Genomic DNA, 27,006 nt, shown 5'->3' on the forward strand with positions numbered 1-27,006 from the left:
GTTGGGAGACTACCACAACGCTGCCTCTTTCTTTTTGTGAAATGGCTATTTCCTGTTGGAGTTCCTTTCCTGAACTACAATTCCCAGAATCTCTTGTATGGGAGGTGGAAAAATAACCACACATTTACAAACATCAGCCACCCCACCCATTGTAGTACAGTTGAGCTACAATTCCCTGCATTCATGTGAAGAAAAATCTCCCCCCCCCACCCATTGAAGCTTAGACAGGCTCCCTTTCAACACTTGACTAGTGATGTAATGTCTTGGGTCTCACTGCAACCTGGGAATATCTGAGACAACACTCCTTTTGTATTCTGCTAAAAATAAACATCTAGAGCAAAGATCACATAAGATGGTGAGACCAGCCATCAAACAAAGGTACAGACACTATATTATGAAATACACTAACTTGTTGCATAGTCAATAAAAAAAAAAAATCCCGGAATACTCCTTTTGGGCTCATTCACACAGACGGATCTGCAGCGTATTTTACGCTGCGGATTCACAGACCATGGACCCTGCAGTGCTGCATCCTCTGTGCCTGCTCATAGCAGCAATCTGCCGCTACGAGTAGACACACTGTGATATGCGAGTCGCTGTGCGCATGGGATGTACTCGCACACATCGCAATTGCTCCCCCTGCTCACTGACCTAGGCCGGGAGAAAAAACCTGCTTGATCTGTGTATTTTAGGGGACAGCAGTACTAACCGCAATGCAAGCAACTTAGCATTTCATGTATCAGGAAGAAAGAAAACACGGAGCACTCACTCAGGTCTTGCTGTGTTGGCTTTTTTATTCGTTCACAAAAGCGAGAGACAAGGTGCGTGGAGGCAGAAGGTGAAGACGCTGGGGTATGGAGCGACTGGCCGTTGTTGCGCCGAGGCGCTTCGTCAGGCTCACGTTGCCAGCACCTACACAGGCACTGACCAGCTTCCAGGGAGCCGCACTGTTACCATTCAATAGTACCTAGCCCGATATTCACACAGGTAGTGCCCAGCATTTTCTGTATAGAAACTTAGCATTTCATTTAGCATTCATATTAAACCTTTCCTGGCCACTTTTTATTTCCATTTGCCATAACTTCTTAAATTTTCCAACTACAGACCCTTGTTTTAAGGCTTGTTTAAGAGTGACCATGTTTTTTTTGGGACATCACTCATTTTACCACAAAATCTAAGGTGAAACCCTCCAAAAATTATTTGTTGGACAAAATTGAAAAAAAGTAAAAATGACAAATTATCTTTATTGTTTAGGTCAATATGATTTCAACAATACTCAATTTGTATAGGTTTTGATAAATTTAACTTATTTTGAAAAATAAATCATGACTTTTTGTAGTATGCTTTATAGTGTCCTCTTCTGACCCCTATAACTTCTCCTTATAAAAGGGCTGTGTGATGGTTCATTTTTTGCACCATTATCTGTAGTCTTTATTGGTACCATTTTGGTATTGATCAGACTTTGATCACTTTTTACTAAATTTTTTCTGGGATATGATGTGATAAAAAAAAACACTATTCTGTTTATTTTTTTTTTTTTTTTTTTTTTAAACATATGTCATTCACCATATGATGTAAATGTTATGTTACATGGCAATATCAAATATTTCTTGTTTTTATTAGGTTTAGGTTTACATGTGTGTGTGTGTGTGTGTGTGTGTGTGTATATATATATATATATGTGTGTGTGTGTGTGTGTAAAACTTAATATGGAAGGGGATAATGTATATGGGTTAAACCTTTATTTATTTCACTTCATTAGTCTTGTTAGCCTAAACTAAACTTAGCCTAAACTAAATAACCCTAATTTGTTTAATCTTTCTGGGTACTGTAGTCCTCCGATTCCCCTTATTACTCTGGTTGCCCATCTTTGAACCCTCTCCAGCTCCACTATATCTTTCTTGTACACTGGTGCCCAGTAATGTACACAGTATTCCATGTGTGGTCTGACTAGTGATTTGTACAGCGGTAGAATAATTTCCTTGTCGTGTGTGTCTGTGCCTCTTTTGATGCACACCGCGATTTTCTTTTCCCTTGGCAGCAGCTGCCTTACATTGGTTGCGACAGTTAAATTTACGTTTGACTGAAAGTACTTTTCCTTATCAGTTGTCCTCAGTATTTTTTCATTTGGTACATATTCCCAGCCTGGGTTTTTCCTCCCCATGTGCATAACCTTAAATGTATTAGTGTTGATCCTCATCCGCCACTTTCCAATCCCTCATAAACCTATGCTGATATTGAGTCATACATTTTTTTTTTCTTGAGATACTCCAATATAGTATCTCTTGAAAAACATTTAAACAATTTACATAAAACCGAGGTTAAACTGAAAGGCCTATAATTGGCAGGGGGGTTCTTTCTTTGCCCTCCTAAAGTTCATTGTTTTTCTGGCTTCTCAATAGGTTCCCTTATTGAAGGACAAGTTATAATATGTTATATTGTGGTAACTTTTTCCTAAGTGTCCCATAATCTGCACATTAGTAACTCTTTTTTGGTCATTAAGTCCATTAGGGCACCTGACCCCCCTTGCCCCGCATTCCTCCCGTCCCATCACCCCCCCCCCCCCCTCCACCACGACGTGTCCTGCACCATTTGGAATAGATAATTATCAATAGATACAGCATAGCCAGAAACTTGTTTTCTATGAAATTCGCAGGTCTCAGTTTGCCAGTTTATATTGGGATTGTTAAAGGGGTATTCCAGGAAAAAACTTTATTTTATAGATCAACTAGCTCCAGAAAGTTAAACAGATTTGTAAATTACTTCTATTAAAAAAATCTTAATCCTTTCAGTACTTATGAGCTTCTCAAGTTAAGGTTGTTCTTTTCTGTCTAAGTGCTTTCTGATGACACCTGTCTCGGGAAACGCCCAGTTTAGAAGCAATTCCCCATAGCAAACCTCTTCTAAACTGGGCGTTTCCCGAGACAGGTGTCATCAGAGAGGATTTAGACAGAAAAGAACAACCTTAACTTCAGAAGATCATAAGTACTGAAAGGATTAAGATTTTTTAATAGAAGTAATTTACAAATCTGTTTAACTTTCTGGAGCCAGTTGATATATATAAAAAAGTTTTTTCCTGGAATACCCCTTTAAAGTCCCCATCATAATAACCATATCATTGTGATTTGTTGCCTTGTGTATTTAACTCAATGAAAGATTCTCTGCTGCTTCCATTATATTTGCTATCTTATAGCAACTCCTATCAGTATTTTACTATTTTTCTCTCCATATATTTCTACCTATAATGATTCCACATTATAATTTCCCTCCCATATCTGCCCACAGTGTGGTCTTTACATGAAGGCAAACTCTTCCTCCTTTCCAATTTTTATGATCCTAAATACTGTAACCCTGTAAGTTAACCTCCTAGTCATAGCATTGTCCAACCGTGTCTCATTTATTCTCACTGTCATAGTTTTCCTTAGACATTAGCAACTCCAGTTCCAGTTTCTTTTTTCAGACTTCTAGCAATAGTCAGCACAGAATTTAGAGGTGACCAGTTTTATCCCCTCCCTCCGCTTCTCCCATAGATACAATTTGTGATTTCTCTCCTCCCCAGTCCCTAGTTTAAACACTCCTCCACCCTTCTGGCCACCTTCTCCCCGAGCACAGCTGCCTTAAGGTGCAGCCCATACCTACTGTAGAGCCTGTAGTCAACAGAGTTTACCCAATTTTTCTATAAACCCAAACCCCTCCTTCCTACGCCAGTTTTTGAGAATCTTGTTTACTTCCATTATCTACTGCTGTCACTCTGATGTGGTACATGCACTGCTAGTATTTCTGAAAAAAATACTTACTGCCTAAGTCCTTGAAGACATTTTAAAGACACTCCAGCTTCCACCATGATGGCTGGGTATTATCCCGCCCCTCCCAGTAATCTGTGAAGTCGAATGCAAGAAAGACAATGCACTGTCTGTGACAGATTGCCTTGTCTGTCCCCTAATAATCAGGTTCCCCACTGCCAACAGCTGTCTGACCTCGCCCTGCTCTCCTATTCCCTTCCCTACTAGAGCAGACACTTTACTAGCTAGCAGAGGTGGTGTCTTGCTGGAGTAATGCTAACTCTGAATTAGCATCCCCTGCATCTTCCATCCTGCAAACTTGTTGGGGTGTGTCAGATCAGGACTAGCCTCTTTGACGCTTTTTCCCCTACCTAATTGTTTGTTGAACTACAAACTTGCTCAGTGAACTACAGACTTCTCTGCATGTTCTCAATATATCTGTCTTGCCAGTTTCTTCTCTAAATCCAGGATCTTGTTTTCCAAATTAACAACTTGCACACACCTGGCACAGCATTATGCACCCTCGAACCGCTGTCTAAGGATCATCTAGACAGAAGAGGCAGATACTTCTCGGTGAGCAAAGCTAAAGCTGGAGCATCTCACCTCCCCACCCTGGGCAACAATCCGCTTCCTGAGGAAAAGAGCAGGTCCAGGAGCCTGAGAGCAGCACAGGGATGCACTTACTAGGTCTTGAGACGAGGATACCTCCCGATCACAGAGCAATAAGAAAAAATAGCACAGCTGAGGTAGCTGGCAGTACTTCAGTCGTGCTCCTGTGCCTCTGCAGAGCTTGTACAACTGGGGACAGCAGCTGGTACATGCAACAAATCCATGTTCACAATTAATCTTATGGCACCATGGTATAAAAAAAAATGGAGAAACAACAAATTTATCAAATAATTTTATAGAGGAAAGAAAAAAAGGAAAAGAGGCAGGATCTATTCAATACCTTCAGTAATTTAGGGAGACTTATATGCCCCCACCTTTTGTAGGCTTCAAATGGTATACCATCTGACCCTGGGGCAGAATTGCCCAACAAATATATCAGTGCCATCTCCAGTTCATACAGCTCAATAGGGGCTCTCATTGCCCCTCTTTGTTTCTCAGAAAGTGTGGGCATAGATAAGCCCTCCAAACATTTTTAATTTCATCATCACCTATTGCTAATTCAGAGCTACATAAATTTTGAAGAGTTTTGGAATTCCTATTAAGTGGTGTCTTCTTCTGCCCTCATCTCCCATTCGCCATCTCTAGTTGCTTTAATTGAAGTTGAGTCTCTGATTATTGACTATATTTGCTAAATATAACTTACGTTTTTCTCCCTCTTGGGACCTTTTCTGTCCCTGGAAGAAAAGTGTATTTTGAGTTCTTTTCAAATATAAATTGATTTATATTCTCTTGCCAAGAGGGGTGGGTACCCCTTTAAAATCCCCCTGATTATCCTTGGAATATCACCACATTTATTAAGAAAGTATAATAGTTTAAGTAAAAAAAAATCCCATGTATAAACACACATCTTCCTCCATCATCCATATTCACTCCAAGGGGTTCAAATGATACTCTATGATGAAAATAGACCAATACCCCACTAAAGCAGAAAATGCAGAATGAAACTCAAGGAATGCCCACTTTCTTCTTGCCATCATAACAGTTTCTTTGGATAAGTGTGTTTTTAAATAGAGCTATTACTGCCGGGAGATATTGTCATTTGGTCATATACCGCGGACAGCTTCACCTCGTTAGACATCCCCCTTTAGTAATTATTCTAACCGTTTTCTCTTAAGAAGAAGAGAAAAAATAACTACTCTCCCCACCCCCCCCTCCCCCCATTGATCCTGGAATACAGATCTCTTACTCATATGCCTCTGCCTTTCCCCTACCAACCATTTTCCGCGATACTCAGTATTCCTAAATACACTGTGAATCCAACTACTCTGAAGCTTCTTTGGGATCTTGAAAAAGGTGTGTGTTATCTTTATATACTGCTCTAAGTTTTGAGGGAAATAACAATAAATATTGTATCTTAGCACTAAGCATTATTTTCTTGATATCTCTATATGCTATCCTTGCTTTTAGAGTATGATTTGAGAAATTGGGATGTCTTGCCACCTTCCAGAGTGAACGTCTCTATGAGAGAAACAAATAAGTTTAAAGGGGTACTCCGCCCCTGGACATCTTATCCCCTAAACCAAAGGATAGGGGATAAGATATCTGATCACGGGGGTCTAGCTGCTGGGGACCCGCGCGATCTCTCCTGCAGCATCCCCGTTTCTCGGCTGCACAGAGCGAGGATCGCTCTGTGGCTCATGATGGGCGATGCAGGGGACGGAGTATCGTGACGTCACGGCTCCGCCCCTTTAATGTAAATCTATGGTAGGAGGCGGAGCGGTGACATCACAATACTCCGTCCCAAACCTTTTTCTGTCCTCACAAAAGCAATCAAAGATCTGAATCTCTCCTGCTGAATATCTTGTGGATCCACCATGTTGCTCAACTTTATAGTTATAGTATCCTCTCTAGTGTCTTAAACCAATATACACATTGATGGCCCAACATATGGAACTCTCAAGTACTAACTCTATGGCAGCATGGGAATTGGAACTTAATGTGCCCTTCTTTTCGGCCGCGTGGGCCCGGTCCTATAGATATTTACTCTTCTCTGAAATCTTTCTCCCACATAGAAGCCGCATTAAAAAACTATTCTCAGGTGATATACCCCCCTTACACCTGAGAACTATGTATCCCATATGTTCAGAGATTTGTTAAAGGAAAATGATCATCCTGTTCACCCATACTAAACCCAATACACCATGTTATAGGAGACCGATGCGGGGTCTCTGACTAAGATACCTACCTTCAGTCTGGCGCCTGGTCCCTCTGAAAATCCGCTTTCTGAACTGTGTGCTGAAGGCGGCCTGCCGGGTGAATTTGAATATTCATGGCCACTGGTCACATGAGTGCTTGTGTCTACTGAGCGCTCATGTGACCAGCGACCATGAATATTCAAATTCACCAGGTGGGCCCACCTCCAGCGCACAATTTAGCGAAGATAGAAGCTGATCTTCAGAGGGACCACCGGACACAGGACTGAAGGTAGGTATCTTAGTAAGAGACCCCGCATCGGTCTCTTGTTCACCCACACTATAACCCGGTGAACAGGATGACCGTTTTCCTCTAACGCATCTGCACCCAGAAAGGCGCCCTACTGCATATACTATGGTCCAGTCTGGTTATTACTACTTATTGGATGGAGGTGAAACACCTACTCGCTAAGGTTATAGGGAGATGATTTACTCTATCCCCACAGTTAGCCCTCCTCTTTCTTAACCCCTTCACGGCGAGCGACGTACATGTACGGCGCCGCGAAGTTTCACTTGGCGCGCAGCGACGTACATGTACGTCACGGGGTTCCGGGAGCGTCGCGTCACCGGTAGCAGTGATCGGGCCAGGATAGCAGCTGTTATCTAACAGCAGGCATCCCGACACATCGCTGAGGGGGTCCTGAGACCCCCCCATGATCGCAATGGGCGCAAATCGCAGGTCAATTCAGACCTGAGACACCCTCGATCCCCCTGAAGGGATAGGAGTTTGGTGGCAGGGGTGCCACCCCTCCTATCCCTGCAATTGGTCGGCCGAGCGACCGACCGATAGCAGACCGGGGGAGGGGGGTGGGGTTAAAGTTCGGTTCCCCCGCTTTGCCCACCTATCGGTGTCCAGGCAAAACGGGGGAACTGTCCAGGGACCGGCGCCGAAGGTCCCTTCCCTGGATCCCGGAGCAGGATCCTCCATGCGGGGATCCCCCACGTGCGGCGGCAGCAATTCATCCGGGTCCTGCTAGGTGAGTTGTTGCCTAGAAACATCCGGAGGGCCACAGTTTACAGTGGTCTCTAAACCGTGGCCCTCCAGATGTTGCAAAGCTGCAACTCCCAGCATGCCCAGACAGCTGTTTGCTGTGTGGGCATGCTGCAAGTTGTAGTTTTGCAATATTTAGAGGGCCACAGTTTTGAGACCACTGGACAGTGATTTACAACCTGAACCCCTCTAAATCTTGCAAAACTACAACTCCCAGCATTCAGGAACAGCATAAGGCGGTCTTGGCATGCTGGGAGTTGTACTTGGGTGCCTCCAGCCGTTGCATAACTACATCTCCCAGCATGCCCTTCCGCAATCAGTACATGCTGGGAGTTGTAGTTTTGCAACAGCTGGAGGCACACTGGTTGGAAAATACTGAGTTAGGTCATAGAACCTAACTCAAGGTTTTCCAACCAGTGTGCCTCCAGCTGTTGCAAAACTACAACTCCCAGCATGCATGGTCTGTCAGTGCATGCTGGGAGTTGTAGTTTTGACCCCCCTCCCATGTGAATGTACAGGCTACATTCACCCTGGCGGCAGATTACAGTGAGTTCCCCGCTTCAAGTTTGAGCTGCAGCAAATTTTCCGCCGCAGCTCAAACTCCTAGCGGGAGACTCAGTGTAATCTGCCTCCAGTGTGAATGTAACCTAAAAACACTACACTAACCTAAAATAAAGAGTAAACACTACATATACACACGTACACTGACCCCCCCCCCCCCTCCCCACCACCCTCCTTCCCCAATAAAAATGAAAAACGTATTGTACGGCAGTGTTTCTAAGATGGAGCCTCCAGCTGTTGCAAAACAAAAACTCCCAGCATTTCTGGACAGCAATTGACTGTCCAAGCATGCTGGGAGTTTTAACAACAGCTGGAGGCACCCTGTTTGGGAATCACTGGCGTAGAATACCCCTATGTCCACCCCTATGCAAGTCCCTAATTTAGGCCTCAAATGCGCATGGCGCTCTCACTTTGGAGCCCTGTTGTATTTCAAGGCAACAGAATAGGGTCACATATGGGGTATCGCCGTACTCGGGAGAAATTGCCTAACAAATTTTGGGGGGCTTTTTCTTCTTTTACCCCTTATGAAAAGGAACAGTTGGGGTCCACACCAGCATGTTAGTGTAAAAAAATAAACATTTTTACACTAACATGCTGGTGTTGCCCTATACTTTTCATTTTCACAAGAGGTAAAAGGGTAAAAAGCCCCCCAAAATTTGTAACGCAATTTCTCCCTAGTACGGAGATACCCCATATGTGGGCGCAAAGTGCTCTGGGGGCACATAACAAGGCCCAGAAGGGAGAGTGCACCATATACATTTGAGGTGATTTGCACAGGGGTGGCCGATTGTTACAGGTGTTCTGATAAACGCAAAAAAAAAAAAAAAAAAAACACACCCCCATGTGACCCCATTTTGGAAACTACACCCCTCACGGAATGTAATAAGGGGTGCAGTGAGAAAATTTACACCCCACAGGTGTCTGACGGACCTTTGGAACAGTGGTCCGTGAAAATGAAAAATTTTGCGCAGCCCACTGTTCCAAAGATCTGTCAGACACCAGTGGGGGGTAAATGCTCACTGTACCCCTCATTACATTCTGTGAGGGGTCTAGTTTCCAAAATGGTATGCCATGTGTTTTTTTTTTTTTTTTTTTTTGCTGTCCTAGCACCATAGGGGCTTCCTAAATGTGACATGCCCCCCGAGCAAAATTTGCTGTCAAAAAGCCAAATATCACTCCTCTTCTGAGCATTGTAGTTCGTCCGCAGTGCACTTCAGGTCCACTTATGGGGTACCTCCATACTCAGAAGAGATGGGGTTACAAATTTTTTTTTTTTTGGGAGGGGGGGGGGGGTCTTTTCTGCTATTAACCCTTTAAAAAATGTGAAATTTGGGGGAAAACCAGCATTTTAGTGAAAAAAAAAGTTTTTTTTACATATGCAAAAGTCGTGAAACACCTGTGGGGTATTAAGGCTCACTTTATTCCTTGTTATGTTCCTCAAGGGGTCTAGTTTCCAAAATGGTATGCCATGTGTTTTTTTTTTGCGGTTCTGGCACCATAGGGGCTTCCTAAATGCGACATGCCCCCCAAAAACCATTTCCGAAAAACGTACTCTCCAAAATCCCCTTGTCGCTCCTCCGCTTCTGAGCCCACTACTGCGCCCGCCGAACACTTTACATAGACATATGAGGTATGTGCTTACTCAAGAGAAATTGGGTTACGCATTAGGGATCGACCGATATCGAATTTTTAGGGCCGATACCGATACCAATAATCTGTGGAGGTTAAGGCCAAAAGGAGGGATCATAGGTGGCGGAGTCACTCGGCAGGGTCACTCAGTCTACAATATACACTATATACAGTGTACAGTATATGTCTTTGTACTTCCTTGCTTCTGTGCTCCAACCACTGCTCCTCTGGTCCGCAGCCTATGGGCCATAGCAGTAGGTACCCGGACCAGAGGAGCAGTGGTTGGAGCTCCAAAGGTAGCGTGCAGCTGCTGCATAATCACCGTCCTGTCCAGGGCCAGAGCGGGACCTAAAATAGGCCTGTGCATATTAGACTATGCAGCCCTTTTATTGTGGGGGACCCAGCAGCTGGACTCCCACCAAAATAAAATGGGCTGCATGGTAAAATCTCCTTGGTTCAAGTGGCTTTTCAGCTGTTGCAAAGGAACAACTCCCATCATCCATGGAAAGCTTCAGGCATGATGGGAGTTGTTGTTTTGTCACAGCTTCAGAACCACTTATTGGGGTATAGTTTCACTGCAGGACTTTCAAGTGACTACAGCTCAGATGAGAAACAGGCAGACTATACAATGGTTTGACTCACAGGAGACGTCTTCTCTGCTGTCTTTTCTTTTTTTCTTCATCTGGTCCAGACGCTAGAACTTCTTCCATCTTCTCTGCAGAGTTGACGCTTGGACATCATTGGTTCCTCATTTTGTCAGCAGATTCTCATTGTCTGTATGAAGTCAATAATCATTGTAATCCTGCCAGATACTATGGGGGAGATTCATCAAAACCTGTCCAGAGGAAAAGTTGCTGAGTTGCCCATAGCAACCAATCAGATCACTTCTTTCATTTTTAACAAGGCCTCTGCAAAATGAAAGAAGCGATCTGATTGGTTGCTATGAGCAACTCAGCAACTTTTCCTCTGGACAGGTTTTAATGAATCTCCCCCTATTCCCTTAAATATAACCCTGCCAGACATCATGCCATACACGGTTTCATCTGTTAGGCAGAATCCCACCCTTGTGGTGACCTCCCTCGGACCCCTAAGTCCCCCCCCCCCCCAGACTCATCTTTGTCCTCGTCTTTCAGACCTCTAAGGGCTTGCCCACACTGCGGACATTCAGTCGGCAGAATTCTGCCTGCAGCAGGCGTCACCTAAGTCCTCAGTGATAGGACCACGCCGACAGCAATGCAGTGTGGCAGGATAAACATGTTCATTCTTTGGGAAGACGTCCATTGTGCCAGCATAATTCCACTGTGGCAATTCCACAGTATACACAGAGCAGCAGAATCCCATTTTAAACAATAGGACTCTGCTGCTAGTGGATTTCCACAGTGAAATTATGCCAGCCGAATGTCCGCAGTGTGGATGAGCGCTTAGTCCCCCCAGACCTCTGAGTTCTCCTCCAGATCCCCCTTTTCCCCCTTGTTCGGAACCCTTAGTCCAGTGGTGTCCAAACTGTGGCCCTCCAGATGTTGCAAAACTACAATTCCCAGCATGCCCGTTCCATTGGCTGTCCGGGCATGCTGGGAGTTGTAGTTTTGTAACATCTGGAGGGCCACAGTTTGGACACCACTGCCTTAGTCACTCTCAGACCCTCTGTTATCCTCCTCCAGCCACTAAGTCCCCCCCAGATCCCCTTGTCTCCTTCTCCACCACACTTTTCTGCCCTCCTCCCCGACTCCTCTATAATTATTAAAACTTCTCTGCCATCAACCACACACACCACACACACACCTCTTTGATGCTTTATTATCTTCTAAACCCCCCCCCCCCCCTCTTATTTTCCACACTCCAATTACAGCCCCCTCCCTCATTCCATACTGCTCTTTCTCTCCCCCATCCTCCTTTTCACCCACCTTCGCACCTTGTGGGGAGGACAGCTGTAGCAGCTCTGTGGCGGCGGGATGTCCTCCTCCTCCTCCTCCAGCCAGGGTACGGACCGTGACGTTAGGTGCGTGCCTGCGTCGTGTGCTGCGTCCCTGCCTGTTGACTCACCACTGTTGTAATAAAGAAAACTGTGTCCCTGTAGCAGAATGTGACTCTCCTCCACAGGGACACAGTTTCCTTTATAACACCGGCCCGGAGCGAGGTCCCCTTTAGTGCAGAAGGGGAGGAGAGCGGCAAGGTCCGCATATGCTTTTATTAAAAGAAAAAGTGCAAGGGCTCCTTTGCTGACATATGGGGCTCAGGCCCCGGATAATATGACCAAGTGACGCCGCTGCCGTGGATGGCAGCGTGAGAAAGGTGAGGGAGTGGATGAGCGGGACAGCTGACAGCTCCCTCTCCACCGTGCTGTCAGCTGTCAGGCAATTGCTCCGCACGGCAAAACAAGGCGTGCGCATGAATCGCGGGGCTTCGGTCCCGGCCTGAAGTTCAGGGCCGGGACTGAAGTCCCGTGATTCGTGCGCACGCCTTGTTTTGCGCATTATCGGCAGGTTAGAAGCCGATACCGATAACTGGAAAAAGCTTGAATATCGGCCGATAATATCGGCCGTGCCGATAATCTGTCGATCCCTATTACGCATACAAGTATACATTTTCTCCTTTTACCCCTTGTAAAAATTCAAAAACTGGGTCTACAAGAACATGCGAGTGTAAAAAATGAAGATTTTTAATTTTCTCCTTCACTTTGCTGCTTTTCCTGTGAAACACCTAAAGGGTTAAAACATTTACTGAATGTCATTTTGAATACTTTGGGGGTGCAGTTTTTATAATGGGGTCATTTATGGGGTATTTCTAATATGAAGACCCTTCAAATCCACTTCAAACCTGAACTGGTCCCTGAAAAATAGTGAGTTTGAAAATTTTGTGAAAAATTGGGAAATTGCTGCTGAACTTTGAAGCCCTCTGGTGTCTTCCAAAAGTAAAAACTTGTCAATTTTATGATGCAATTATAAAGTAGACATATTGTATATGTGAATCCCCCCCTAAAAAATTTTTGGGAATATCCATTTTCCTTACAAGCAGAGAGCTTCAAAGTTAGAAAAATGCAAAATTTTCATCAAATTTGGGGATTTTTCACAAAAATTTACCACTATGTTAAAGTAGAATATGTCACGAAAAAACAATATCAGAATGATAAGTAAAAGCATTCCAGAGTTATTAATGTTTAAAGTGACAGTGGTCAGATTTGCAAAAAAGGGCTTTGTCCTAGAGGTTAAAATGGGCTCCGTCCTTAAGGGGTTAAAGGGGTACTCCTGGTGCCAGAAAGTTAAACAGATTTGTAAATTACTTCTATTAAAAAAGCTTAATCCTTCCAGTACTTACTAGCTGCTGAATACTACAGAGGAAATTGTTTTCTTTTTGGAACACAGAGCTTTCTGCTGACATCTTGACCACAGTGCTCTCTGCTGACAGAGAATCTGGATCACAGCATCGACGCAGATACCCACCAAGACAAAACTAACTCCAACCATTCAATACATCTAGATAGGGTCAGACTACGGAATTTCCGCCTGCAGTTCTGCTTTGAAATTGTAGGCGGAAATTCCGCTTGCTAAAATTTATAGTGTAGTGAACGGTTTTCCGTTCACAAATTCACACTTCGGAATTTGTGAAGCGGATTTTTTGAACAGAAAATCCGCTTGGAAATTTCCGCCTGAAGAAAGGCGTTGCTCTTTCTTCAGGCGGAAATCTGTGCGGAACACATTGCAGTGTATTGGATACTTCAGTGTCCGCGCGGTCCTAGCGCAGACTGATTCAGTCAGCGCTGGCCACACTCGGAATCTCCGGGCGGAGATTTTCTGCCCGGAGATTCCGTAGTCTGAACCTAGCCTTATTCTTTAGAGGAGATTGAGGCTATTGGTAGGGGCCTGCCAAAGAAATTCTATGACACTTGGGATCATTGGCAGACATATAAGGTGCAAACCATCTCTTTTACAGCTATAGCCATATACATGGTAATGTGATGGAATGTTTTCCTTGAAATCCTGCTGGCTTCCATTCTCCATTATACTGCAAATGCATTACTTAACTTTCACCTTTGTTTTGTTATTCTGTTGTATAATGGTTATTGTTGATTGATTGTACTCCCTGCCTTGGTGTATGTAGCTATTCCACAATACCTGCTATTCTTAGCAGGGCATACTCCCTTATTAGATTGAATTTTACTAACTGCTGTCATGAACTGTTTACTAACTTAGTTTATGTTAATATTTGTATATTTGCATGTACAGCTTTAGTACTTCTGTATTACGTTTGGTAGTGCAAGATATTGCAACACTTAAAGGGAATATCCACCATAGGGTGATTTTAGTTCGTACCTGGCAGATAGTAATGGACATGCTTAGGAAGGATATGCGCTTGTCTTGGGGCTAAATGGCTATGTTGTGAGATTACCATAACACTGTGGCTAGCTTTTTGTGAACTGGTATTTCCTTTGACTTTTCTTTTTTTGACTACAAATCCCACAATTCCATTTCCCTCCCTCCCACACATCAGCTACCCCACCCATTGAAACATAAACGAGCTGCATCCATTCAAAGACCTGTGGTTTTCAATCGGTGTTCCTACAGCTGTTGCAATAGTTGCAGATTGATCCCTCTCCCACCAAGCGATCCCTCCACCCACTGAAGCAGACAGGCTCCCTGTCATCAGCTGACGAGTGAGTCAGGTCTCGGCCGAATTGTAAGTTGGGAAAAATCTGAGACAACAGTCATTTTGTATGCTGTTAAAAATAAATAGTGGGGTGAAAATCACAGAACAATTGTTAGAAAACCATCACACACAGGTACAGCCATTATATTATGAACGACCCTAACTTTACAGCCCCTGTAGCATAGTCAAATAAAAAAAAAATCCTGGAATACCCCTTTGAAAAAAAATTTTTAAAACGTAAAACACTTTGACATGATATAAGTTAAAAGTCTATAGTAAAAATATCTAAATAGCATATTGGTATAGGCTTCTCAAAAGATCTTCAAACGACATAACTGATGGCTAGGGGGTGCAATTTATTTGATATGCTGTTCATGTTGTTGGAAAGCTCCTTAAGTTGACTGTGCAAGTGTGCCCATTAACCTTTTATTTATTTTTTTCTGCAGAAATACAGTGTTAGCATGGATTTTCTGAGAAAATTTGAAAGACAATGTGGTTCTCAGGCAAGTGTAAGAAGACTGCGTGCACATCCCTCTTACCACAGTTTTAATAACAGGTGGAATTTGCCAGTGTATTTTCAGATAAGGTAACTATACAAAACTTTTTAAAATTTCAGGCAGAATACTGTCTCAGAATTATTTATGTATGGATATTACTTGTTAAGCTGGAAAATTTAAGATTTCATAATGTTTTTAGTTTTATAAAAAAAAAAAAATTCCCCTGGATTTTATTATCAAGTTTTCATGGAGCATAAAATATTGTACATTCTTATATTCGCCACCTTCTAACGTAGCAGATTTTTTTGCATAAAAATTTGCAACAGACCAAAAAAATAAATGACAGGGAATAGTATTTTTCACAGTAAAAAAGATTAGGACACGCTAAATATTTTGTGGAGTGGCTTTTTAAAGGAGTAGTTCCATGTTGGAAAATGTATTCCTTATACAAAGAATAGGGGATAAGTGTCTGATCCCGGGGTTGGGGGGGGGGGGGGGGGGGGGGTGCAGTGATCGGATCTTTGTGATCAGACACTTATCCCCTATCCCCCTCCATGCATTTCTAGGGGAGAGCTGGGAATACACAAGCTTTAGTGCTCATGTAAAGGACTACTTCTTTAATCCATTGTAAAGGAAAGAAGGAAAGAAAAACATGCACCAATATTACAACAGAAATTTTTTTTGCCGGATGAAGGATTTTTTTTGTGCTGTCACTTTTTAGATCAACATATAATCTGTTGAAAAAATTTTAAACAAAAAAGGAAATAAAATACACATAAATAAAATAAAATTATATAATTATAAATGTTGCTGCAACATTGTGCTGTTTGGCCGCCACATGCAGCTGTCACAATTAAGTACTTGGCCTAGCCATGCACCCTGCTCCTAGAAATACCAAGAGGTCTGTGACTCCTCCTGCATCTAGCAGAATTAATAAACCTTATGCCTGCAAGCAAGAGCTAGCGTTGATTTTGGTCAGAGGTGCACAAGCAGCCACTGAAGTGCCAAATTTTTATAAAGTGTCTGTTACTTGGAAAAACATTTGAAATGTCAAAGGGACATGTTTTGATCATTCAGGGTCTGTCTTTTTGTAATCTTACGATCATTAGCTAGAGCTGGGAGAGTCAGGCACTTAAAATATTCACTACCTGACTCACTGCAATCTCCATGTCACTGCATAAGACAGGTGCGTCTCCCACCTCTAACTAATGATCAGTGGGAGTCTGAACATCCAGACCCCAACCAATCAAAATGTTTAACAAGTCTGGTCTGTAATGTGGGTTTGATATAAACACTGATCTGGAAGGATTTTCTAATGCAAATTAATGCGAAAAGTTACCTTTTGCCATATATTTGGCTGGTAAATACAGTATGTTGGTATATAATTTTTTTTATAGTACATGGAGGTCTTGAACCAAACAATTGTATGGTATGTGACATATACAGTTGACTTCAAATGTGGACCATGAACACAGTGTAAACAAAGCATTATTATAATTTAGCTTTTCTTCCTTAGGTTTAAAGAAATAGCAGGAAGCCTAGAATCTGCCTTACTTTTTCACCTAGAGGAAGCTTCAGGTATGAATAGTCATATCATATTTCAGTTATTATTGTATCCGTTAACTCCTATAAATGCAAAAGCAACCATAAAACATATACTCAAAAGGAACTGGCAGCAGATGCATGAAATTACAGTCATCCTTATTACACAGAATTATGTGTTACACTAAAACACAGTTTTAAAAATGGCCATGGTACAGTTTCCACTGGGCTGCACTACTTTGACCTCTTCCCCACCTGACTTGGTTTGAAGTGAAACTGTTATCAGTGTCACCCGTACTAATCTGGTGGTATAGGCTGGTAGTGCGGGTGACCCTGATGAATAGTTTTGAAAGAGCCGAACCTTGCGAACCCAGATTCGACCCGAACTTTGTGTTTTGCTTTGCTCGCCGAGCTTTAGAACTACTACCAATTTGTTTCACGCGAAAAGATATAAGCATGTAAATACATAAAAAGCATGTGGTTGAGTGCCCAGAGGAAGAGGGAGGAGCAGGGGGCACTAGCATTACATCAGGGTGACCAGCATATCACATGATGACCCAGCTTATCATCTGATTAGCTGGTTTACCTTTCAGTCATCTTAAAGGCCAATAGGAGTAAGCGGGGGGGGCATTTTTACACTATAGCCCTAACCAGCCGTTAGTAGCATTCAGTTTGACCAGCACAGCGCGAGAGAGCACACAGAGAAAGAAAAAAAGAGAAATACAACTAGGAGGATAGACACTGTTGGGTAGATTTATCAAAACCTGTCCAGAGGAAAAGTGTAGCAGTTGCCTGTAGCAACCAATCAGATTGTTTCTTTCATTTTTAAAGAGGTCTCTGAAAATTGAAAGAAATAATCATATTGGATGCTACGGTCAACTGCACCACTCTTCCTCTGCACAGATTTTGATAAATCTCCCCCTGTCTGTGAACAGGAGACACAATCCTGAACCCTCAGACAGAAGCCTGATCCTGACACTAACATCCGCATTGCACAAATCCTTTAGGGGCTCTACAAGAAATGGGATTCTGCCCAGCCTCTGTGTATGGGTTCACAGGGCCGGCCTTAGGGGTGGGCGCCATAGCATCAGGGGCGCCGGGCGACCGACACAGCTCGCAGTGTAACAGGCCGGCCGAAGATGGGGAGAAGCCATAGGCGTGCGCACGGGGTGTGTCGGGTGTGCCTGAGTACACCCTAATCAAGCCTGGGGCGGGGGATCCGCGGACCCCACTAAGCAGCCCGCAGGAGCCCCCCGTCACATTCTGGACATCCCTGTATCCCAATAGATCTTTTCGGGACACAAGGATGTCTTGTTACCTCTCTGCAGATCCGCATTTTCAGTGTAGGACCCGGCCATTTTTTGCACATCTGACCACTGTGACTTTAAGCATTAATAACTCTGGGATGCTTTTACCTTTCATTCTGATTCAAAGACAGTTTTTTCGTGACATATTCCACTTTATATTAGTGGTAAAATGTTATCGATACTTGAATCATTTCTTGGTGAAAAATTCCCAAATTTTATGAAAAAATTGAAAATGTTGCATTTTTTTTTTACTTTCAAGATCTCTGCTTATAAAGAAAATGGATATTCCAAATAAATTATATATTGATTCACATATACAATATGTCTACTTTATATTTGCATCATAAAGTTGACAAGTTTTTACTTTTGGAAGACATCAGAGGGCTTCAAAGTATAGCAGCAATTTTATATTTGTCACAAAATTTTCAAAATTGAAATTTTTCATACATATGTGTATGTGAAGTGTTTGGCGGGCGCAGTAGAGGGCTCAGAAGGGAAGGAGCGACAATGGGATTTTGGAGAGTGAATTTTGCTGAAATAGTTTTTGGGGGGCATGTTGCATTTAGGAAACCCCTATGGTGCCAGAACAGCAGAAACCCCCCCCCCCCACATGGCATACCATTTTTGAAACTACACCCCTCAAGGCACATAACAAGGGGTCCAGTGAGCCTTAACACCCCCCAGGTGTTTGACGACTTTTCGTTAAAGTGGGATGTGTAAATGAAAAAAAAAACTTTTTCACTAAAGTGCATTTTTTTTCCAAAATTTACCATTTTTACAAAAGGTAATGGGAGAAAATGCCCCCCAATATTTGTAACCCCATCTTATACCCCATGTTAGGATATAAAATGCTCTGCGGATAAACTACAATGCTCAGAAGAGGAGTCACATTTGGCTTTTGGAAAGCAAATTTTGCTGAAATGGTTTTTGGTGGGCAAGTCGCATTTAGAAAGCCCCTATGGTGCCAGCACAGCAAAAAAAAATAAAAACACATGGAATACTATTTCGGAGACTACACCCCTCAAGGAACGTAACAAGGGGTACAGTGAGCCTTAACACCTCACAGGTGTTTCACGACTTTTTGTTAAAGTTGGATGTGTAAATGAAAAAAAAAAAGTTTCACTAAAATGCTGGTTTTCACCCACATTTTACATTTTTACAAGGGGTAGTAATAGAAAATGACCCCCAAAATTTGTAACCCCATTTCTTCTGAGTATGGAAATACCCCATGTGTGGACATCAAGTGCTCTGCTGGCGAACTACAATGCTCAGAAGAGAAGGAGCACCATTGAGCTTTTAAAGAGTGAATTTGTTTGGAATGGGAGTCGGGGGCCATGTGTGTTTACAAAGCCCCCGTGGTGCCAGAACAGTGGACCCCCCTCCTCCACATGTGACCCCATTTTGGAAACTACACCCCTCACAGAATTTAATAAGGGGTGCAGTGAGTATTTACACCTCACTGGCGTTTGACAGATCTTTGGAACAGTGGGCTGTGCAAATGAAAAATTACATTTTCACGGACCACTGTTTTTAAAAATCTGCCAGACACCTGTGGGGCTTAAATGCTCACTGCACCACTTATTAAATTCTGTGAGGGGTGTAGTTTCCAAAATAGGGTCACATGTGGGGGGAGGGTCCACTGTTCTGGCACCATGGGGGCTTTGTAAACACACGTGGCCTTCAATTCCTGACACATTTTCTCTTCAAAAGCCCAATGGCGCTCCCTCTCTTCTGAGCAGTGTAGTGCGCCAGCAGAGCACTTTACATCCACATATGGGGTATGTTTTTACTCAGAAGAAATGGGGTTACAAATTTTGAGGGGCATTTTTCCTATTTTCCCTTGTGAAAATGAAAAATTTAGGGTAACACCAGCGTTTTAGTGAAAACATTTTTAAATTTTTTTCATTTTCCCATCAGTTTCCAAAATGGGATCACATGTGGGTATTTATTTTTTTGCGTTTGTCAGAACCGCTGTAAAATCAGCCACCCCTGTGCAAATCACCAATTTAGGCCTCAAATGTACATGGTGCACTCTCACTCATGAGCCCTGTTGTGCGCCCGCAGGGCATTTTACACCCACATATGGGGTATTTCCGTACTCAAGGAGAAATTATGTAACAAATTTTGGGGGTCTTTTTTTTCCTTTTACCGCTTGTGAAAATAAAAAGTATGTTAGTGTAAAAATGTTTATTTTTTTACACTAACAGGCTGGTTTAGCCCCCAACTTTTCCTTTTCATAAGGGGTAAAAGGAGAAAAAGCCCCGCAAAATTTGTAGGGCAATATCTCCCGAGTATGGAAATAACCCATATGTGGCCCTAAACTGTTTCCTTGAAATACGACAGGGCTCCGAAGTGAGATGCGCAAGCCATGCGCATTTGAGGACTAAATTAGGGATTGCATAGGGGTGGACATAGGGGTATTCTACACCATTGATTCCCAAACAGGGTGCCTACAGCTGTTGCTAAACTCCCAGCATGCTTTAGCAGTCAGTGGCTGTCTGGAAATGCTGGGAGTTGTTTTGCAACAGCTGGAGGCACCCTGGTTCAGTTTGGTTGGAAAATATTGAGTTAGGTAACAGAACCTAACTGAACCAGTGTGCCTCCAGCTGTTGCAAAAGTACAACTCCCAGCATGCACGGTCTGTCAGAACATGCTGGGAGTTGTAGTTTTGAAACAGCTGCAGGTTTGCCGCTTCGCCCCCCCCCCCCCAGGTGAATGTACAGGGTACATTCACACGGGCAGGTTTACATTAAGTTTCTTGAAGTTTGAGCTGCGGCAAATTTCTCCTAGCGGGAAACTCACCGTAACCCGCCAGTGCGAATGTACCCTAAAAACACTACACTAACACAATAAAAAGAAAAACACTACATATACACCCCCTTACACTGTCCCCCCCAATAAAAATGAAAAACGTATTGTACAGCAGTGTTTCCAAAACGGAAAACTGTTTTGTTTTCCTAAACTGTAGCTCTCCAGATGTTGCAAAACTACAAATACCAGCATGCCCAGACCGCAAACAACTGTCTCGGCATGCTGGGAGTTGTAGTTGCGTACCTCCAGCTGTTGCATAACTACTGTTTTGAAACAGCTGGAGGCACACTGGTTGGAAAATATTGAGTTAGGTAAAAGAACCTGTGTGCCTCCAGCTGTTTCAAAACAGTAGTTATGCAACAGCTGGAGGTACGCAACTACAACTCCCAGCATGCCGAGACAGCGGTTTGCGGTCTGGGCATGCTGGTATTTGTAGTTTTGCAACATCTGGAGAGCTACAGTTTAGGAAAACAAAACAGTTTTCCGTTTTGGAAACACTGCTGTACAATACGTTTTTCATTTTTATTGGGGGGGACAGTGTAAGGGGGTGTATATGTAGTGTTTTTCTTTTTATTGTGTTAGTGTAGTGTTTTTAGGGTACATTCGCACTGGCGGGTTGCGGTGAGTTTCCCGCTAGGAGTTTGCGCTGTGGCGAAAAATTTGCCGCAGCTCAAACTTCAAGAAACTTAATGTAAACCTGCCCGTGTGAATGTACCCTGTACATTCACATGGGGGGGCGAAGCGGCAAACCTACAGCTGTTTCAAAACTACAACTCCCAGCATGTTCTGACAGACCGTGCATGCTGGGAGTTGTACTTTTGCAACAGCTGGAGGCACACTGGTTCAGTTAGGTTCTGTTACCTAACTCAATATTTTCCAACCAGTGTGCCTCCAGCTGTTGCAAAACTACAACTCCCAGCATATACTGATCGCCGAAGGGCATGCTGGGAGATGTAGTTATGCAACAGCTGGAGGTACGCAACTACAACTCCCAGCATGCCGAGACAGCTGTTTGCTGTCTGGGCATGCTGGTATTTGCAGTTTTGCTACATCTGGAGAGCTACAGTTTATAGACCACTGCACATTGATCTCCAAACTGTGACCCTCCAGATGTTGCAAAACTACAAATCCTAGCATGCCTAGATAGCTGTCTGGGCATACTGGGAGTTGTAGTTTTGCCACATCTAGAGGGTCACAGTTTGGAGATCACTGCGCAGTGGTCTCAAACTGTAGCCCTCCAGATGTTGCGCAGAAACTCACCGGCTTCCGTAGGATACAGGGAGCCACCTGCCGATCTCCACCGTTGTTCGTCGCCTACGCCGCCATGGATGGGTAAGTGGACTTCGTCCCCGGCAGAACGGGGAAACCGAAAGCAAACCCCCCCCCCCCGCCCACGATCTTCTATTGGTCGTCGCGTCTATACGACCAATAGCAGGGATAGGGTGGCACCCCTACCACCTCACTCCTATCCCTTCAGGGGGACCAGGGGGGTCTTGAACAACCCCGATCCCCCTTATTTTCCGGGTCACCATAGACCCGTATGACAGAGAGCACTGTGGTCAGACTGGAAAGAACTCCAGAACTCCTCTGTAATATAAAGCCTTTTTTTACATTTTTAATAGAAGTAATTTGCAAATCTGTCGAACTTTCCTTCACCAGTTAATTTAAAAAAAATATATATATAGTTTTGTCCTTTAAGACACGCATTTTCTCTGTTGGCAAATTATTCCTGCATAGTAGTGGTTTACTGAAAAACACATTTATATCTTCCTATATCATCACTATATCCTAGAAAAGCAATAAACTCCATAAAGACGCACACATCTGCTCTGTTAACAGAGTGTTTGTGAATATTATTCTTTTCTTACAAACAAAATATTTAACGATACCCGGAAAAATATGTCCATCTTTTTGCTGGAGCACATGATGATGAAGTTTATGAATCCGCAATGCACCCCCCTGCCCAGTTTGCCCTGGCTGTTCTGTCTTGTCAGCGCTCTAGTGTAGCTTTGGAGTGTGTTCAGCGCAACAGGCAACATCGTCCTTCTAAAGATACAATATTGGGGGATGGTAACGTAGTTGGGCCAAGACAGCTAGTTGTTGGAATGGATTCTATAATTAGGAGGACTGATAGAATAATTTGTCGCCAGGACTGCCTCAACTGAATGGTTTGCGGTCTCCCTGGTGCCAGGGTTTTGCATGAGGTGTTACAGGTGGACAAATTACTTGGGAGGCTCGGGTTGACCCAGCTGTTGTGGTCCACATGGAAATCCAACAACAGAATACATGGTGGGTGCAGTTCCCTAGAGAATAATTATAAAGAATTAGATGCCAAGCTGAAGGGAAGGACCTCTGATGTTGTATTCTTTGGAATACTACCTGTTCCATGCACATCGCAGGGGAGACAGCGGGAGCTTAGAGAGTTAAATGCATGGCTCAAGTCTTGGTGTAAGGTGGAAGGGTTTGGTTTTTTAGAGCACAGGGCTGACATTTCAAACTGTCTTCTCAAGATGAATGGAAGGGGGTCTGCTGTGCTGGGGGAGAGAATCCTAGGAGTGGCAGAGTATGCCAAGTAAATGGGGGAGATGACAATGAAAGGGGTACTCCGGCACTTAGACATCTTATCCCCTATCCAAAGGATAGGGGATAAGATGCCTGATCGCGGGGGTCCCGCCGCTGGGGACCCCCGTGATCTTGCACGCCGCACCCAGTTTAAAATAAGTCCCCGGAGAGTGCTTCTGATTACTGTCTATCACGGGGGCCGGAGCGTTGGGATGTCCCCCTCAATGCAAGCCTATGGGAGGGGGTGTGACAGCTTTCAGGACATAATGGTGGGTGAAGACGAGATATGGATGGATCTAGCAAGCAAAATACTGGAAGAACACATTGATATTGTTGGGGCTCACCGAGACATGACTACACTCCTCACGTGACTTGGCTGTCAATCTGCAGGGGTTTACACTGTTTCCAAAGGATAGGGTGAACAGTAAAGGTGGAGGAGTATGTTAAAAGCGTTATGAAAGTCAGTGTGAATGATGCAATAGCATGTGAGGATGTGGAATCCTTGTTGATAGAATTACAAAAAGAAGGTAAACACTGAAAAGATAACTTTTGGCGTCATCTATAGACACCCCCCCCCCCCAACACCACTGAGGAGATACAGGGTCAGCTGCATACACAAATAGAGAGGGCTACCTAGGTGCAGGGCTGTGGAGTCGGAGTCGGACGAAATTTTGGGTACCTGGAGTCGGAGTCGGCAAACAATGCACAGACTCCGACTCCTACTAAATTTAGATTGGAATAAAAAAAAAAAACAAGTTTAAATGTCCCAATTCACAAAAAGTTATAATTAATGAATTCTCTACTGTAAGAATAAAGATCAATGCATGCAGTGCCTCATGTAACCGCAAAACGAACACGTTAAGTGACTGTGAAGAAGCACGCTTTTCATGTGCTTTACTATTTGGCACACAACGAATTAGGAGCGGCAATACTTATACTTTCCATAGTGTTGTGTTTTCTGCTGTTACAGGGAACCCATGGGTAACCTAGCCTCTCACTAATAAGGGATTAAGGAAATATGTTTTTTGCAGGACTAGAGACACTTGCATAAGTGAAGGGAATGGAGGGTCAATAGTTCAAGACTGAAGCTGTAAACCATTGGAAAACTGCTGCCATTCAGCTAAGGCTATAAAAACTTGTAAACTCGATTGTTAGCTTAAAGGGGTACTCCGCCCCTAGACATCACGAGGGGCGGAGCCGTGATGTAGCGATGCTCCGCCCCCTGTATCGTCCTTATTTATGCACAGAGCGAACTCGCTCTGTGCAGCAATGATAGCGTGGTGCCGCAGCGGCGATCCCGGGAGTCCCCAGCAGCGGGACCCTGGTGATCTGACATCTTATCCCCTATCCTTTGGAAAGGGGATAAGATGTCAGATCGCCGGGGTCCCGCTACTGGGGACCCCAGGGAACGCCGCTGCGGCACCGCGCGCTCATTACTGCACAGAGCGAGTTCGCTCTGTGCGTTCTGACGGGCGATACAGGGGCCAGAGCATAGTTACATCACGGCTCCGTCCCTCATGATGTCACGGCCCGTCCCCTCAATACAAGTCTATGGGAAGGGGCGTGGGGGTAGTCACGCCCCCTGCCATAGACTTGCATTAAGGGGGCGGGCCTTGATGTCACGAGGGGCGGATCCATGACGTCACACTGCTCTGTCCCCTGTATCGCTCATCATTACGCACAGAGCGAACTCTCTCTGTGTAGTAATGAAAGCGCGTGCCGCAGCAGCGATCCCGGGGGTCCCCAGCAGCGGGACCCCGGCGATCTGACATCTTATCCCCTATCCTTCGGATAGGGGATAAAATGTCTAGGGGCGGAGTACCCCTTTAAACTTGACTATGGGATTCTACTAGGGAAATCATGTTTTATAATAAATGCCCCTTCCTGGATCCTCCCACTGCCCTATTTTCAGCAGCAGATCAGCACACAAACTGTTCAATACAGTAGACTGTTGGCTTCCCAGCCAGTAGTCCTGTGGTAATGACATGTATGTTGCCTTTCTTTCCTTCAAGGAATGTATAAAATACATTCACATATTAATACAGAGGAGTCGGAGTTGGAAGCACAGAAAACTCCGGAGTTGGCGTCGGAACATTTATCTACCGACTCCACAGCCCTGCCTGGGTGGGTACAGTATTAATAGTGGTAGATTTTAACTATACAGATATTGATTGGGTCAGGGTTCGGCTAAAACTGTAAAAGGGAGAGAATTCCTATATTTATTGCAAAATAATTTTGTTGCCCAGTTTGTAGAGGAAGAAGTTATGCTCTGTTGGATCTGGTTATTTTTAACAATGCAGAGCGGTTTGGAAATGTAACTGCGTAAAAAACTTAGTAATATTGACCATGTTAAATTTACTTTTTGACTTAAAGTGTAGAAAACAAAGACATGTTGGGAGGGCAAGAACATATAATTTTTAAAACGGCAATTTGCATGGGGTAAGAGAGGCACTTCAGGACATAGACTGGGAGGAAAATATTGTCAAATACTAATACCGATGTTGTTCCGTGTTTTCATATTAACGCTGAATAACTATACAGCTAGTTTTATCCCTATGGGGAACACGTATAAATCATTTAGCCTTTAAAAAAAGAGCTTAATAAAATCTGTAAAAAATGTAATACAAGCAGCAACAATTCAGAATGAAAGGCAGGTGGCCAAAGAAAGCAAAACAAATCCCAAACATTTTTTATAAATATGTAAATGAAAAATAAAAAAAAACTAGGACAGTACATGTAGGACTCCTAAATAATGATAGTGGGGAGGTGGTCATTGGGGATCAAGAGAAGGCAGAGCTACTGAATGAGTTCTTTAGTTCTTTATATACAAAGGAAGAGGAAGAAGCTGACGTAGGCCGGTGTGAGGTACAGAACTGCACCCCATGCTGTTTTGCGTCCGCCCCTTACCCTCAGCTGTCCGGAGATTTCCGAACATACAGCGAGAGGAGAGGAAGGCAGAGCTCGGCAGGACGCAGTTATGCACCTCCCCCAGATCCAGCACCCAGTTCCCTCCCTCAGGAGGAGAGGAGGGATGTTGATTCTCACAGCCCTGCTCCTGAATGTAGATTTTTGACAGCTGTCAAAATATACATCCTGGGGCTGTGCTAGCGGGGCTGTGAGAATCCATGGGCTGGTTTAGGTTTACTTTGCTGTGTTTAGTGACAGCCCAGCCAGAGGATGTAGACTGGCACAGGCTGGTTTAGTTTATGCAGGGTGTTTACTGAACAGGGGGAGGACATAGACTTGCACAGGGTGCTGATCTTGTTCACTTAACACAGCACCCTGCAAAAAAAAAAAGAAACCAGCCTGTGCAAGCCTATGTCCTCGGGCTAGCTGTAACTAAATCTTAACAGCCCGTGCAAACCTGCATTTTCCGAAGGCAGGCGGAGCTGAGGGAGGGGAGATGAGGGAGGCATGTACATCCTCTTTCCCCCTGCTCTGCCTTTGCTATACCCTCCCGCAGCTTTAGGTGCAGAGAGCTGAGGGGAGGAGCAGATGCAGACTTGCACGGGAAGCAAGTCTTCACCTCACACCACAAAATTTCCTCTGAAAAAAACACAGGATCAGGCAAGCGCTTAGATCTTGTTTGAAGCAAACAGTTTTACCCACAATGCAACGCGTTTTGCGGTGAACTGCTTCATCAGGCTATCATGTTATGTCTGATGAATCGGTTCACCGCTAAACGCGTTGCATTGTGGGAAATAAACTGTTTGCCTCAAACAAGATCTAAGCGCCTGCCTGATCCTGTGTTTTTTTCGGAGGAAATGTTGTGGTTGCTGTATGTATCCCAGGAGCGTCTACTGGATCGTAGAGTTCCCC

The 27,006-nt window shown here is 44.0% G+C and overlaps 1 protein-coding gene across 2 annotated transcripts in view; it reads left to right on the forward strand.

The window, feature by feature from the left end:
- COG2 (component of oligomeric golgi complex 2) overlaps positions 1–27,006 on the forward strand; it is a 273,237-nt gene that overhangs the window by 156,831 nt on the left and 89,400 nt on the right. For both annotated transcript variants that reach the window (XM_056566965.1, XM_056566966.1), the window contains 2 exons: positions 14,915–15,054; positions 16,482–16,543. In XM_056566965.1, the coding sequence (XP_056422940.1) occupies positions 14,915–15,054; positions 16,482–16,543 (202 nt within the window). The remainder of the gene's footprint in view (positions 1–14,914; positions 15,055–16,481; positions 16,544–27,006) is intronic.

Source organism: Hyla sarda, chromosome 3 (assembly GCF_029499605.1).
Source record: "Hyla sarda isolate aHylSar1 chromosome 3, aHylSar1.hap1, whole genome shotgun sequence".
Lineage (NCBI taxonomy): Eukaryota > Metazoa > Chordata > Amphibia > Anura > Hylidae > Hyla > Hyla sarda.